The following is a 13,609-nucleotide window of genomic DNA, read 5'->3' as shown; positions in this document are numbered from 1 at the left end:
ATTTGTTTGGCAAGCCTGTTGGCCCCCACCGTGCCACACAGAAAGACTGTGTGCAGAGTTCAGACTTGCACTAAGTTCTGTGTGACATATATCCAGAACATGCTTGCGCTTTGTTGCAAGGTTGACAAGAAAATGCCAGAAGCGGAAAAGGTTGCCCATATCCTCAAATGAATTGCAGACGATGCGTTCACTCTCTAAGTCTTCAAGAACTCTTCAACAGTGCATGTCATCAATGCTGAATGCCGCCACTTCGAAGAAGCCAAAAGCCGTCGCATTGCCCACCACTTTTCTCACCTTCCTAACACGGCTGCAAATCTAGCTGCGAGAACCTCCATCTCCCACCCATGCCAGCTGCATCCGACAGTACTGAGCGCACCATCTGCTGGGAGGTTTAAGCTGCCTCTACAGTTCATCCCCAGGTTCATGCCCCAGACGATTCCTATGCAACCATATCCCTCATCCAGACCATCGTACTGCAAAAATTGGCCAACGTCGTATTCCAGTCACGTTGCCCCATGAACAGACCCGACTGCCGCTCACCTGGCATACCCGATCTACCACAAATTTCGTACGCTCGTCCTCATTATCGAAATCATATTTCATTTTTCATTCCAAATTTCATTTCAAATTTCATATCAAAGGTTGTCCAGGACCTCTTGCACGCCTGCCCTACAAAGCACAAGTTGACAATGGCGTACCACCCTCAGACCAATGGCCTTACAGAGAGTCTTAACAGAACTATCAAAGACATGCTTGCTATGTATGCTTCTGCCAACCGTCGTGACTGAGACGTCACTTTGCCCTTCGTAACATTTGCTTATAATTGCTCCCGACATAACTCTGCGGGTGTCTCTCTGTTTTACTTACTGTACGAAAGAAACCCTATGCTGCCATTTGACACACTCCTTCCCACCGTTCTTGACACGTCGTTAGAATACACCCGTGACGCCATCTTCAGAGCTTTAGAGGCATGGCAAATTGCTGACCGGCACCTTACCGCTTTGCAGGAAAAGCAACGACACATCTATCATGTCCACCATCACGATGCCCACTTCAACTCTGGTGATATGGTCCTTGTTTGGACAACGTCATGGCGAGTGGGCCTTTACGAAAAGTTGAGCTCGCCTTACTCAGGCCCATACCGTGCTTTGCGCCAAGTGACCGACGTGACATATGAAATCACGCCTTTCAATTCCACCATGTCTTGACATTCCACCGATGCTGTCTACGTCATCTGCCTTAAAAGCAATACCACTCGGATGATCTAGCAAGCACCGGGATGCCACCTTCGCCACTGGGGGTCATGTTACCAAGCACAGCCACAGATGAAGCTGAGGACAGTACAGCAGACGACAACGCTCACGGATGTCACGCAGACTGTCTTCCATATTGTATGCCACTTAGTGCGTTGTAAATACGAGGGCAAATCAGGAAGTCTTCATCCCTATTTTTTAGCCAAATTATGGCTGTAAATGCGAAGTCAACATATCCATTACCAGCAGTGGACCCTTTGATGGACCGGCCTGGCATTATTTGCCGATAAGTACGCGGCATGGTGCTGCTGTTGTTGAAGATGGCGGTTGTGCTTCACACGTCTACGGTGTACGAGCAACAAAGTGTTATTCATTTTCTATGGAGCAAGGGGTGAACACCCATCGAATTGACAGGGAAAAGCAGCCCACATATATGGAAAGGTGTCTCGCTTTGAGAAGTGCGAGGTGGTGGTGTTGTGAGTGTGCAAAAGGCCATGAAGACTGACGGTTCTTCCACAATCAGCCAAACGAATTCTACCACAGGGGCATCTCAAATTTAGTGCAATGTCTGAAGCAAGGACTCTGTGGAAAAATGGTGTAAGGTACTTAGAATAGTACGTATATTTGTAATTACCTGTATGTACGTTATTTTGCCAAATAAAATAATAAAGGCAAAGACTTTCTGATTCACCCTCGTACCTGTAAACATACACAAACCTCTGTTCTCCCCGTAACAATATTATAGGCCTACTACACTTTCTAATTGTCTGCCTTTTCTTTTGCAAAAAATAATTATTGCAAACGGCTATGTAGAACCATGCAGAGATATCATCCCTCCAAAACTGCGACCCCATCAGAAATGCGGTTTCCAGAAAATGAAATAAAACATTTCACGACATGTTTGTGGTGAAGGTCGAACCAATTAGAGATGTTGCCGGGGTCCAATCAAGCAAAAATAATAAATGCTCCACACAAACCTGGAGCAAAGGAATGTGAAAAGGTATTTGGGCCAATTTGCAGCTCCCGAGCAGTCTCCTCGCCCCATTTCATTTGTTTCCCCCAACAGCTTCAATGTCAACTCAAATTATGGGGTTTAATGTCCAAAAGCAACACAACAGCTATGACGGACACCCAAGAACCACCTGGGCTTCTTTAATGCATGCCCAACCCTATGTATGCAAGAGTTCTTGCATTGCACTCCCACTGGAACTTGTCCACTGTGGCTAGGAAGTGGCCGTCATGCTCCACAGCAGAATGCCATAGCCACTCAGGCACAGCAGTGGGTCACCTAATAGTTTTGCCTAGCTTAATGGCTGCTCATTTATGACTCTCTCGTGCACCACCAAATTGCTAATTTTTTCATTATAATTGTTTTTATCATTTCATTACCCCCAGTGCCAAGTAAAGTACTGTTGGTACTGTGCTTATTCATATTCAGAGGGGAAAAAATTTACAGTCTTCCTTCACGGGCAAAGAAATGAAAGGAAGAGCAAGGTTCAGTGCTGAACTCCTGCTCCTCGGATAAGAATATGCAGTGGCAACAGGGCACAACACAGCACTGCAGAGCCAAGCAAGCAAGGCATGAGAATGCGCCCACTTGGCCTTCGTCATCTTTAGAGTGAAACACGCTGTGCATCGCTTACATCTCTAGAAACCCTAAACTTTCCATGCATGGGCTGTGCATGCACATTCAGTACTATGACAGCACAACAGCAGCAGCACCGACAGCATGGACGCGGCTCCAGCATTCCCACAACTGATTTTGCAATAAAAGGCCTGGGCCTTGCACAACGCACTTGCAAAGTTACAAAGGATGGCAGAAGCACTTCAAAGGAAATGACACAAAGTGGACAGCGTATTTGCCAAGCATCGCTAGGGCAACCTTTCACTGTAAAGCCATCAGCATCACTTCTGACCTGAGCCACTAAAGTCCGATTGGCTGGTGGCCGGTCGGTGACCCAGGTGAGGTTCCGACAGGTAAGGCCGCGACCCGAGGTATCCGTTAGAAGGTTGCTCAGTTGGCACGAGGTAGACGTAGGTGTGCAGCTGCATCAGAATCCTCTCCTGAAGCATCCACACCAGGATCTGCAACAGCTGCTTCTGCAGACAGATAAATCGGAAAGACAATGCAGAAGATTTGCCTACCACTGTCTGCAGCTGCAAACACTACATGAGCACTACACCAGTGCCAACAAAATGAGGAGTCTCAGAAAAATGTGCTGATCTACCTATCATCATCATCATCATCATCAAAGTCTTGAATAATTAGAGCAACTTTAACTATGTCTTATGATTCTACCAATAACCTCTAGCGTAATAAATTCTACAGTATGTTTTGCAATGTACCCGCTTTGTGTGTTCAAAATTTCAGCCCAGTATGGCTTTTTAGTTTGCCTACAGCAATGGTTTCGAATATCCCAATGGATGTTATTTTCAATTACAAGAACATAGTTACTTGAGCCTCTTGAAATTAACCCAGGTCTTTATTGTTCTACCTACTTATCACATGCAATTATCACTGTATGCTTTGAAAAGTTCATCTCAATACAACTTTTAGTACTCTTGTACAGGACAGAAACACTTGCTGTGTAGACATACTTATTGCAAATGCTTATTTCTACATATTTACAAACAATTACAGTAGCATTAAGAGCTTCATTAAAGCTAAGCTTTGTGTTCTGTCCACATATGAATTACATATAAAATGCATAAACTGCTTTGAACTATGGTAGCACCTAATTAGTGACATCTATCCAAGGGCTGTTTGCAATCATCATCAGTCTAATTTCAATGCAATACACAGACTCCTAGAAATATCTAATCAACTCTGGCCTGCATTAAACAAACATAAGCTATGTAACTCAAATTTCCAGAACTTATATTTATATCCAAAGTGTCACTATTGACCTGGTTTAGCTACAAAGCTACATATACAGTTAACGTCCTATTTTTCTTACTCCCTAGGGGCCGCAAAAACATCCAAGATTGGGCAGTCCAAAAAAATGAATGCAGTGGCTCAAATCACCACAGGTACATTCGAAATATCTCTGAAGGCCTGCTAGTACACTTACTAAGCATATCTGTGCTCATACTGTGAGAGGATGGGACAGGAGATGGCGGGTGCATGCGTGTGTAATTAAAATCTATACACTGTGTCCCGTGACAGTTGCCCCTTTCCACTCTTAGTATGCATCACCGCGATACACTGTATGCTTGACCGCACAATACCACCGTGTTGCGGCGAAGCTGACTTTCGGGAACTGACATAATGCAATGCTTAACCCTTGCCATACTTTCCGTGCTTTGAAGCCATTGGCAAGGATGGCAAAGGCAGAGTCGGCAACACTACTGACAGTGGCGAATTCTATAGATGAAAAACATGGTAGCAAACAGATGAATACTTGGTAGCGAATGTCGAAGCAGCAAGGCCAAGAGTTGCCGCAGTGGCTACGGACACTAGAGGGATCATCGTGCGAGAATGCTGGTTTGATGCTGCAAGATAATCAAGATGGCAGCAGTGATGACTGCCATTTTAGCCATTTCTGACCTGCGATCAAGGCAAGACATTCAAAAAATCGGATGGCGAAGGGTTTCGGCATTAGAAATTTCAGATGTCCTTAAACATTGGCTTTATGGGATACAGGGCGGTGCCACAAACACATCTGAATTATTGTGCATTTCCAAAAACTTGGCATCTGAAAGATCGGTCATTGACTGTACACCAATTCAAGTGCAGCATTGAATGCAGCTAACATCCGAAAACATATGTACAAACTACACTTGAGACATACCCGCTCATTCTTCAAGTCCATGGGGTCGTTCAGTTGGGACAATGATGTTGGCAACGAGAACTTGGACATAAATGCCGGCAGGGAGACTCCGGGAAACATCTCTGCAAACCTCTCGTGCACCGGAGATTTTCTGGAAGTGAATTAAAACATTCATTTCAGTTGTGTTAACTCCATTACAACGAAGCTCAAATGACATGGACCAGAGCATTAGAAAACACATATTTAGTCATCCCAAATGTACCAGGTTCATATACATATAACGAAAGCATTGATTTCTGCTCAAAAGAAAATACTAGAAGAAATGTCAACAACCAGAGGATAATTATGCAGCAGCCGCACTACCATAATCCATGATTACTGAGAGCATGTCATTCACAGTCCGGTCTCGTGGACAAGCTGCCAAGCGAACAAGTAACCACTGAGAAAAAGAAAACAGGAAGAACAGACTGAGTTGATCTTGCAGACTATGTGAATACACTACCGTAATTTGAAGGAACAGCAGCTATGCCCCATACACACATTGTTTCAAGTCAATTTTACAAAAAGAAATTCTTATCGAGAGCCATGTACCAAAGGCAGACTCTTGGTGCCACTGTTAGCAGAAAAAGCTGCTTCCCCAGCTGGCTCCAAGGCACAGACAGGGTTATCATAGCAACAAGGTAACCATATCGAAAAGACATAGCAAAAGACCATAAAGAAAACTCATTGCAAAAGCCGAAATTTGGACAGCCGAAAAATTGGGCAGTCCAAAAAAAAAACGAACGCAGGCCTTTTCGTGCCCCTAAGCGCTCAAACCACCACAGGCACATTCTAAATGGCTCTGAATGCTTGCCAGTACACTTACTAGGCATATATGTGCTCGTACTGCGACAGGAGATGGCAGGTGCACGCGCATATAATTAAAAAATACACACTGTGTCTTGTGACAGTTGCAAGCTTCTGGCTAACCGTGCTGTGTCATCTTATTAGTCTGTGCAGAAATGAAGATAAATCTTTACTTATACGCCCCTTCAGCATTCAAAAATCACCATCAAGTAAGCTTTGTGATTGTGATGGAGCCATACTTTTGTCATTCGGTGATGAAAGTCAGACTTTGCATACCGCTTTGATCCGAGTTGACGATAGAGAGTTCATAAAAGAAAGAAATTTGGGACCATGGACACGACAGTCATGCGAACAGAAGGCCATCGGAGCCCTGCTGCATTTTTTTCAAGACTGGTCTCAGTGACTTCCTTTGAATGTGCTGTGAATGCTGTCATGAGCGTTATCCATTTCCCTTTTCTACCTGTTTCCCTCAGGATAGGGTAGCAAACTGGACGCAACCTGGTTAACCTCCCCACCTTTCCTCTCTCTCTCTCTCTCTCTCCATCAAGCAGTCAAGCGAAGGTTCCAGTGCAATCAAACCAACTCACAGATTGGTCGGTGCATTGGGAGCAAGGACGTAGCAGTTGCTCTCGCACAGAGGGTAGATGATGGTGGCCTTCGCCCAGTAGACTAGATGCGCTGACAGCTGAAATACCTGAGGCAATGAATCCTCCTATAAGCGATCCAGCCAAACACAGCCCACAGGCAATTTTTTTAAATGTAAATAATAGTAAAGGAGCATCAAACTTAACTCCTTTTTGAACACATGAAGCAGAGTAAAATACTCACTCAAGCGCATGGCTCGATTAGAAAGCTAACAGTATGTGTTCTACAGAAGCTTGAGAAGAAACTAAGGAACACCCCATGAACAATGAAAAGTGATAGTTGTAACATTAAGACTGTAAGACAACTGTGTGCATTATACCTAGAGCAAACATTGTAGTTGAGAGTAACAGGAATAAATAAAGTTTGGCTGGCCATGCACTCCGTAGGGCAGATAATTTGTGGTGGTCTTTTAAAGTTATACAATGGCTGCTAAAGGAAGGGAAGTGCAGTCAAGGTTGGCTCAGAACTAGGTGATGTGATGAAGGAATTTGTACAGGCATAGGATGAAAGTGGCAGCTACATCAAAGGCATAAATAGAGACTGCAGAAAGAGGCCCACAGTGTACATAATAAATTGTAGGAGAGTTGTGAGCTGGGTCAATTTGTACATATTTCTGAGAATTAAACCAGTTAAAATACAAAGAACAGACGTGAGACATGGCACACACAACGACTGGTTGGCAGTCATGTGTGCTACATCTCTCCTCTGTTTTTCATCTTTTTACTGGTTTAAGTCTCAATACTAAATTAGGTTTGCGATGATAATGTATTCTGCTTATTCTGATATACAGTCTACATACAATTTTTCGGACTCCCTAGGGGCCACGAAAACATCCGAAAAATTGGGAAGTCTGAAAAAACGATTGCATGTCTTTTACTGCCCCCAAGAGCTCAAATCACGACTGGAACGTCCGAAATAGCTCTGAAGGCCTGCCACTTATCACACAGTACACTTATTAGGTTTACTGGTGCTCGTACTGTGACAGATGGCAGGTTGTATAATTAAGGAGTGCATACTGTGCCCTGTGACAATTGCCGCTTTTCACTCTTGGTATGCTTCACCGCAATACTTAGTGTATTATTCGCCGCGTAACATCACTATATTGAGGCGAAGTTGACTTTTGAAAACCAGTATTATGCAATGCTTTGTGCTTTCCAAGTTTCTAAGCCATTGGCAAGAATTACAAAGGCAGAGTCGGTGCCATTGATAACAGTGGCGAATTGTTTCAATAAAAAAACACGGCACCAAACAGCAAGAAGCTTGGTAGCAAACATCCAAGTTGCTGGGCCTAGCATCGCTGCGGTGGTGGCTACTGCCAGTTGATCTGCATGCGAAAGTGCCTCTTTGAGGAGGCGAGATAATCAAAATGGTGGCAGTGGTGGCTTTGATCAATGCCGTTTCGGACCTGCGGTCATGGCAAAAAGTCCGGAAAATCAGATGCCGAATAATTTTTGCGCCCGAAAATTCAGACACATTCTTATACATTGGCACTATGGAGTATCATGGCAGTGCCGCGAAGGCGTCCAAATTATCGGGCATGTCCGAAAAATCGGGCGTCCAGAAAAACGGTCATTGACTGTATTCCAGAGTTCCTTACTTGCAGTATGCTACAGTGTCAATAGCATTGTATAAATAACAAGCCCCTACATTATCCTTCTTGTTTTTTGTTCATACCTCTGTTCTTCTATAATGTTTTCTCTGCAGCTTACTTGCCTTTATATTTGCATTTTGTCATTTCTCCCTAGTTGTTTAAGGGTCTCACAGCAAAGGCTTAACAGCTGTTCTTGCAAACTATATAGATGATTGATTGACAAACGAGATATATTCAAGAAATGGAAAAGAGAGAAGGCAGACTGGCCGTAGCACACAAGAATTAAAACCATTTCCCCTGTAATAGCACCAGATGTACACAGGTGGAGCAGCGATGCATCATAATTTGCTCAACCAGCTGCATCAGAACACCACACGTGCCTGTCGCAGGGTAAGGTCCGTATCTGCAGCCAGTTGCACCAGGCTGCGCATTGGGCTGGCCATGTGGATGAGTCGGACTAGTGTAGATGATGCATCTGTAGGTAGAGATTCCACCAGCTCCCTCGGGTCCACCAAAAGCAGAAGGGAATGGTATGGCCTGGAAAGTATGGCATGTCCTGGAAATGCTAATGCATTCTCATAATCATCACAGGTGAATTTTGCAACACGTTTTTAACTTTGTTTTTTCTTTCTTCTTGTGCATGCGTACCTATCCCCTAACTCTACCCCCCCTCCCCAAGAGAGAAATTGCAGAGTACGAGGCCATAAATGTAGCAGCACTACCCTCATATTCTGTGCAGGAAGAATTTCAAGATGATCTACCGGTATGAACATTCACAGAAGGCAAGATTAATAGCTGCCATCATATTCTCAAACAGCACTTCGAAAAAATTATCTAACAATGATGTCAATGCATTGTTCTTTTTGTATGGTGAACGTCCCTATGTTAAACCAGCATGCTGCCCATCTATAATGCCCATATAGAATTACGGGTCCTGCAGTATATGTGATTAAATATCTGCATGTTTCTAGTAAAGCGCTACAAGTGTACAAGAAGCACATGCAAAGTCACAAGCAAAATAGCACTTCGTTTGCCAGTCATCAAAGTTAAGTGGAATAGAAAATTCCAGTATGCACAGCATAAAAAAGAACACACAATGCAGATGCTCACCTGAGTTGTGTCAGGCACTTCTGAATAGCTTCGGCCTGTTGAAACAGAAAAAGAGTTCACAGTTATTTAATGACCCGCAGTGTCAACATGTCCACGAAAAGATCATGATGCCTCTTAAGCACAAAATTCGTCTGTGAGACAACCTTCTCGGTGTGCTCTTGCTTTTGCTACACCAACTTCTTCCAGCTCCACCATGCAATACAGTCGAACCTAGATATGATGAACGCTATAATGAATTACTGGATGTAAAGAAGTAAATATAAAACTTGGTTGGCGATGCTTTTATTGAATAACAATTTTACAGCTATTTCGAAAGCAAAAAATCATGAGCCATTCCATTCTGTGAAGGTGGATGACCAGCAATGCTGTTTAGTACACGGCACAGAGGCGACACAATTTTGAACAAAGGTTCAAACACACATTTATTTATATACATTTGCGTACACTATATAATTATACACACATATGTATATATATATATATATATATATATATATAGTCCATGCAAATTCAACACGTCAACGTCAACAAAAATTATCAGCAATGGCTCATACCCCACTAAGCAAGGAAAAAATGCAGTGTGTCATCCTAGCATGGGAAACAGATTCGTTCAGTGTCCTTGGATGGTAAGTTGAATTCCCTCAATTCCTCGGTATGCCTCAATGAGGGACTATTTCTTGCATATCGGCTAGCTACCATTATAGTATAGAAGGAACAATAAATGCCATTTTGTATGCTTGCACTGCTGAGCTGTTGAGCTCTTCAACCCTGCAGCCTACAGATCCAAATGGTGCACGATGGCACAAAATAAAAAAAGCAAGTCACCTTGACACAGCTTCTCGCCAGGTGCAGCCGGTGGACCTTGTGTGGTAGGCAGAAGGAGACGTTGATCCAACGGTTGATGTGCAGCTGTACTGAACCACTGCTGTGCAGCCTGCAACGTGACCACAACATCACTGCAAGCTGCCAAGAAACTAAAAACTATTTATCAGAAACTTCATTAGAAACCAGAAAGTTGTGTATAGCAGCCAGTTGGATAATTAATCAACTAATTTTCACTAGTTGTTCTTTAATTATTTACCATAGTGCACACATAACACTTGCAATCAGTGCTCAGGATATGTCCACTAGTAGGTATTGAATAATTTAATATTGCACCGTGTCACAAAGGTGGGCATCGCCGCACAGCAAGCAACTCACACCACATGACTCATGGAGGGACAGAGTGAGAGCATCATCTGGCACTAAAATATAAATGCCACCATCTGCTTATGTGTGTAACTGCAGCGAGAAAGAAGGCAAAATTAAATGCGCACTCATACCTGGATCACACGTGCATGCCACGCATGAGTGGAGACACCCAAGACACTGAGGCAAGCACAGGCTTATTCTCTGCTGTCTGGCAAATGCTGCAGAGTGCAAGTAGTTGTTCTAAAATAAATACAGAGCAGTAGTAATCGTAAGACAACCCTTGAATTTGGCACGGTCTTTTTCCATGAAATGCGCCTGCAGGTATGAGTTCTGCATTATTTGATGCCACAGTGCATAAAGAAGGCTTTCGGAGAAAACAATTAGCAGAATGCCAACGCTTTTCACCACAACTTTGGGCATAGATATTTTTAACCTGGTGTCAGTCTCAGGAGTCTTACTGAGTAGATGTGCCTTGAGACGTGGGCACCTTCGATTCCACAGGACCAATATATGCACTTAGGTTAGTAATTAGTGAAGGTTAGTTATCGAGACCTCACTGGCAAACATCGCATTAATTCTGAAGCTTGCGACCGCTACGACTTTGAGCTAGCAAAAGTTATTTTTGCTCTGATATTGCTTTATATAATATTAGAGACAGTTGTCCCTGAAACAGCCCGTACGTGTACACATTGTTGCAAGATCCCCATACATTCCTTCCTGTGCCCATCACAAGGGCTCCACAAACCTTTACTGGTCAACAGTAAAAAATTAAATTAGACAAAACACCCTGCCAAGCAAGTCTCAAAGGCAACCAAGCACATCATTTTTAACTGCAAAACAATCACTGCTACCACATTAATTTTGGCACTCACTTTGACATGCTAAATGACACAGCTGTTTAATCATGAGGACATGGGCAACTATGTACAGGCCCACTTCATAATTCATAAGTGCACTTCATCGCATTACCCACTTGCCCAAGCAAGAGTGGCACTGGCCGCCATTTAAGTGAGGTTATAGCGCAAGCCATGCATGGTGGTAATTGTTTGTCACACGCGATCTCATCGCAGCAGCCCCATCTACATTTCATTTCTACATTTCTACAAATCTACACTTTCCATCTCGGAAGACACACAAACGCTTAACGCATGGCCATTACCTTCAACATGCGCACTAACTATCTTGCACAAAAGGTAGCATTACAATTGGAAAATTGTAAGACAGATTATGACCAAGTATTGGCTGCGGACTAGGTGCAGGTAGAAGATATAAAAGATGTTCGCACCACCGTTACCACCAGACAGAGGTCAGCTTGGCAAACAAGATTACAGTTCTGCAGGATCCTAAAATCCGAGTGCACCTATTCATCTCAAGTGTGCCCAAGAAACCTCGTACAGTTTCGAAACGTCTGCTTTTTTTTCACCTTGGCTTGATCAGTGACCATGACTTCATTCACCACACAGTTCCCAGTCGTTGTTCGGAGAAGACTGCCTTAGTAATGAGGAAAGTTGGGCTAGTTGGTGATTAACCATCATACCTTGCTGGTGAAGCAGCGCACTGAGACGGACACAGTGAAGATGCACAAGAAAAGATGACACTCGCTGCATTCGCAACTATTTCAGAACACACACTTCATATTTACATACCGACGTCTGAGGGTGCGCAGGTATATAAATATGAAGTATGTGTTCTGAAATAAAAGTAAGCCTGAGTCAAGCTGCCAGCGTCCTTCTAACATCACTTATAACACATTGCTCGGGCAGAATTTTTTTTTCTTTTTTTTCCATGTGATTTATGCCACAATGTGTCATTGAGCTGCAACAAAAATAGCAAGGCCAACTTACTCGTTGTATGCCCGCTGCAAGTCCCGGGCCAGCTGACTGCGTTTTAGGATCAGGTAGTATGGTGATTCCCCACTGTCTAGATAAGTGCAGATAACAAGAGACAACAATAAGCAAGTCATATTTGTCTACAAATTTGCAGTGAAATGCATTGGTGTTCTGCTCCTAATTTCCTGGAAAGCATTATCGCATGTACTCTATAATCTAGGCCGACCCCCATCATTGGGAAGATCAGCAGAAAATACAAAAATATTTCCTCGAATGTAAGCCAAATGCAAAAAAAAAAAAATATTCATTTGACTGCAACAAGAACATGCATTTTGTTACGTTTTGTCGATATGTTTAAGTAGACAGTTGTCTGAACTTGTATTGAGCGATGCCCCAAATGTTTGCAACCTCACTCACCTTCCTATAATGTTAGACATTTCCTCTTCTCGTGGTGTTTTGAAGAAATTGCAAACATATTTTTCCACCTCGTGGTGCCAATTTTTCTGCAGTACAGTAAAAGCCATGCGCTTCCCAGCACAGTTGAAAAGACCCTTCTGTTGTCTCGGCTGTACTATGGCCGATAGATGATGTTCATAGTCTGAATTTTATCATCTAAGCTGACCCACAGCTTTCATACAATATTTTTCCGAGAAAAACATTGGCCTACATTTAAGTAAATATGGTAATCCGCAGGCACAGCCCTAATTTTCCTCGAAAGACTTTGCTGTACACAGAACAGTTACAAAGCTATGTAGAACACCAATGTATTTTACGATACATTTTGGTAGCAAATGTATCCAAGCCAACTGGACGTACACTCCAGAACCGAAGACTGGGCAACAAACTTACAAAAGTTACAAGCTAACTAGTAATAAATCATTTGCTAAAAAGACTTAGCAGCGATTCTTCAACACTACGTGAATTTGAACAGCAAGTCAGATAAATTTCTGCCGCAAGTTGTAACCCTGTAATGCCCAAACATAGTTCTACATCACACAAAAATTATAACTTGTTTATCTTTATTTTTGGCCATGAAGTGCATGCGCACAGGATAAACAATGAAATTTCACTTGACTTATAACTTGTTTAGTAGAGTAACTAATCAATTAATTGACTTAACGAACTATTTACAACTGGAGATCTCAGTCCAGCATAACAAAAACGCTACGATACGCTATGCAATGTTTCCCATGCATAAATAAGATTTTTGAGGTATAGAATTCAGTGTAGCAGATATATGTTGGCTCAACTAGAAAAAGTTGCATGAGCTTATTTTGAAAAGAAACACCCTGTATTTCGCAAATTACAGATTTCACAATAAGGGATCATGCGCAACTGAAGGCGGTACTCTTGGTTGTTTCCTTTCAGGGATAC

At 42.9% G+C, this 13,609-nt stretch overlaps 1 protein-coding gene across 2 annotated transcripts in view; it reads right to left on the bottom strand.

The window, feature by feature from the left end:
• Positions 1-13,609, bottom strand: part of Nprl3 (GATOR complex protein Nprl3) — a 32,048-nt gene that overhangs the window by 12,090 nt on the left and 6,349 nt on the right. For both annotated transcript variants that reach the window (XM_055074922.1, XM_050185452.2), the window contains 7 exons: positions 12,251-12,326; positions 10,041-10,149; positions 9,216-9,250; positions 8,486-8,642; positions 6,457-6,563; positions 5,045-5,174; positions 3,170-3,353 (listed from right to left, as the gene is read on the bottom strand). In XM_055074922.1, coding sequence (XP_054930897.1) covers positions 3,170-3,353; positions 5,045-5,174; positions 6,457-6,563; positions 8,486-8,642; positions 9,216-9,250; positions 10,041-10,149; positions 12,251-12,326 — 798 coding nt within the window. The remainder of the gene's footprint in view (positions 1-3,169; positions 3,354-5,044; positions 5,175-6,456; positions 6,564-8,485; positions 8,643-9,215; positions 9,251-10,040; positions 10,150-12,250; positions 12,327-13,609) is intronic.

This window comes from Dermacentor andersoni, chromosome 8 (genome assembly GCF_023375885.2).
Source record: "Dermacentor andersoni chromosome 8, qqDerAnde1_hic_scaffold, whole genome shotgun sequence".
Taxonomy (NCBI): domain Eukaryota; kingdom Metazoa; phylum Arthropoda; class Arachnida; order Ixodida; family Ixodidae; genus Dermacentor; species Dermacentor andersoni.
Note: the sequence above shows the minus strand (reverse complement) of the source record. Positions and strands in the feature narration are given on the sequence as shown.